Raw genomic sequence first — 3,170 nt, 5'->3', positions numbered from 1 at the left:
TGCAGCAAAGGCAGGTAGGTGGCATCTTACACCCCACGGTCTTAAATCATCCTGTGAATAACCGGGAGCAGCTCCGCAGCCCCCTGCAGAGACTGTATCCGCCTGGAGCGTGGGTAGAAACCTCCCTCCTCACCACAGCGCTGGGCTCAGCCTTCGTGAGACAAACCCCAGCCCCTCCGCAAGCTGCCCCCCTCGCCCGCGGAGCTCTCCCTGCCCCCTGCCAGCACCCCCACCACGAGGTGCTGCCACCAGCACCCGGCAGGGTCACATCTTCGGTCTGATCTCCCCATGCAGGGGACAAGAGGCTTTGCAAGAACACGGCTTATGTTTCATGAGATGTTTAGAGGTCACGGGGGAAGCAGTATCTTCTGGGAACTCAAAATCCGGGTGACAAAAGCCTTTAGAGATGGGAAAATCCTGTTTCCTGCCACAGACTGAGAATGGAGGACTTCCAGGACAGAAGAAATCGGGATGGGAAACAAGGGGTTTCCCCACGGGTGGCTGCTGGGTCCCTGGGACACTCAGGGAAGGGCAGGAGCCTCTGCTGAGCCTGGTGCCACCAGGCTGCCTGCAGCCTCCTCCGGCCTCATCTCCCAACGCCCGGTGCATCCCTGGAGCTGGGTGCTGCGAGATGGCACCGCCGCTCTGTGCCTGCGTGGGACGGCTCCTGCCTGCCACCTGGTGCTGGGGTACTCAGACCCCCGCAGCCCATGGATCCACACCAGCCCCCCCAACCCAGGCCAGCCCCGCTCTGGGCACCCTGCAGCAAGCTGCAGCAGCCTGCCCTGCGAGCACGACCCCGTGCTCCAGCTCTCTGTCTGGGCTGGGAAAACAGCAAGGCAACATGAAGAACAATGGTTATCCGCACCACAGCAGCGCAGAGGGGCTGATGGGGTTTAGTGGTGGGATGGCAGGGTTAGGGGAATGGTTGAGCTTGGTGAGCTTAAAGGGCTTTTCCAACCCAAATGATTCTATGAACCTGCATTTTACCAAGGCAGCTGGGACCAAAGGTGCCCAGGCACCACAGAAAGCCCCTCAAATCAGACTCCAGCCCTCCCCTACCCCAACCGCTTCAGCCCACTACAGCACCCTGCACCACCTGCTTGAACCAGCAGAGAGGTGTATTTAGGGACAGCGGGGATCCCAGCACCAAAATCCTGTTGGCATGGCTGAGCTCAGCCTGCCACAGTGGGCAACACTGCCCCGAGCTGAGCCCTCTGCCTGCTCCGTGCCAAGGTGGGGACAGACCTGGCATGGGGAGAGCACATACAGGGTGTCAAAATGCTGACAAATACTTGGGATTGACTGCAGGGGTGGTGGGAACAGAGGCTCATCCGTCCCTAAGCACAGCCAGCCGCCGAGCCATGAAGCTGGACAAAGTCCATCCTGAAGTTGGTTTCTGATCCCGCTGCTCAGACCTGATCTCCTGGCTTTGCTGAAGCCACCTCCTCCTCCTCTCCTGCTAACCTCTGTGCTCATTTGTACTTTGGCAATTAGTTGCCATATGCTTTCTCCATCCCAGACTGCTTCCAGCCCCACTGCACCCACTGGAAGGGCAGGCGGGCTTCCACCTGCAACCCCAAACCCTCCAGCCCAAGCACCCTGGCGGTGGGGTGATCCTGATTTCATGTCCCTCTGTGCCCCCGAGCATACAACTGCACGCAGGGACAGCCTGCCCCGGCAGCCTCCGAGCACCCAGCAGGAAGGCAGCACGTGCCTCGGATGGAGGGGGAGGCCGTGCAGTCTCCAAATCGGTGGGACAAGGTTGCAACGCTCAAGTCAGATAGAACAACCTATCGAGGTTCCCAGCAAGATTTGTATGGGCCCCGGTACCATTAAACGCATGGGAAGAACAGTGGGAAACGGACGTTCGTCGCACGGACAGCACGATGCAGACGGCACACTTTTTCCCACGGCATAGCTAAACGCAGGAGCTTTCTGCCAGGATGCTGCAGATGCTGAAATTTTACGTGATTCAAAAAGCAGTGTGCAAAGTCTGTAACTGGAGAAGCTATTTAGCACAGATAGCCCCTGGAGCCCCAGGCAGTGCTTGCCAGAGGGCAGGAGAGTGCCCGGAGAAGGCTTGAAGCAGTCAGACGCCGGGCACGGTGCTCCCCGGAGCTGGCACTGCTGCCGGCACAGCACACACCAGCAGCGAGGGGCAACCGGGCGGCCCCGCGTGCAGGGTTTGTACCGGGGTCACACACCTACCTACAACAGTGAGCACATCCTTCTCGATGTCAGCCCTGATGTATATCCGTCCCCGCCGCTCGGTGTGGTCCGTCCCACACAGACTGGGGACATTCATCACGCAGCGCTTGTGCACGTTCATCATACAGGCTGTGGGGCAGAGAGACAGAAGGGGACCCTCAGCGCTCCTGCCACCTCCGCCAAAGCTCACAGAGCATTCAGAGGGGATGGGCTGATGGTGGGGGAACTTGTCCTCCTTTCAAATGGGGCCATTTGTGAGTGATTCTGGGACAAACATGCAGCAAATGGACCTTCAAATGCAGCCAGAGACCCTGGCAGAGCCCTGCGTGGACACAGGGACCTGCCACCACCAGCAGCATTAGAGATTTTTTAGCCCTTACTCCAATTACTCGAGTTTTGTTGATTTATCAAACTTCTCTTCCATCACACTCATGGTGCCATGCTGGGTATTCAGCCAGATTCACCAGGAGCTGCTAAGGGGCATTAAAAATTACTTGCGTACGTGTATACATGTGCGCATGCATTAAAATGTATACATCTCAAATATATAAATGTATATAAAAAAATTTGTATTTTAAATTCGTTTCCACTTGGCACCGTTTTAAAGGCGATAATGAATACACTGTTCCCACAACAGGCAGCAAGCTTCTCTATTTATGAGAGGCAGCACATGGGGAGCAGCAGCGTGTGCTGTTCCCTGCAGACAGCGTCAGCGTGTAAGCAGGCGCTGTGTGTTCACAGCCCTCTTAAACAGGAACCTCCAAGATTAACTTGGAAAATCACTGAGCTCTCTCTCCATCCTCTCCCTCTTCTTCCACCCCTCCATTTTCTCCTCTCTGTACAATAATTCCCCGGGTGCTCCTGTGCCTGAGGTCAGGCTTGCGCAGACCCAAGGGCTCTGGAGAGGCTGTGCTACCGCAGCAGGCACCGCCGCGGCCACAGGGTGTCAGTCGGAGCCG

The 3,170-nt window shown here is 57.2% G+C and overlaps 1 protein-coding gene across 1 annotated transcript in view; it reads right to left on the bottom strand.

Moving 5' to 3' along the window:
* LOC104134542 (protein kinase C beta type) overlaps window positions 1-3,170 on the bottom strand; it is a 78,316-nt gene that overhangs the window by 58,349 nt on the left and 16,797 nt on the right. The window contains exon 3 of the mRNA XM_035903548.1: window positions 2,212-2,340. Within this exon, the coding sequence (XP_035759441.1) occupies window positions 2,212-2,340 (129 nt within the window). The remainder of the gene's footprint in view (window positions 1-2,211; window positions 2,341-3,170) is intronic.

Source organism: Egretta garzetta, unplaced genomic scaffold (genome assembly GCF_000687185.1).
Source record: "Egretta garzetta isolate BGI_Z169 unplaced genomic scaffold, ASM68718v1 scaffold71, whole genome shotgun sequence".
Classification (NCBI taxonomy): Eukaryota; Metazoa; Chordata; class Aves; order Pelecaniformes; family Ardeidae; genus Egretta; species Egretta garzetta.
This window is presented reverse-complemented; position numbering and strand designations above follow the sequence as displayed.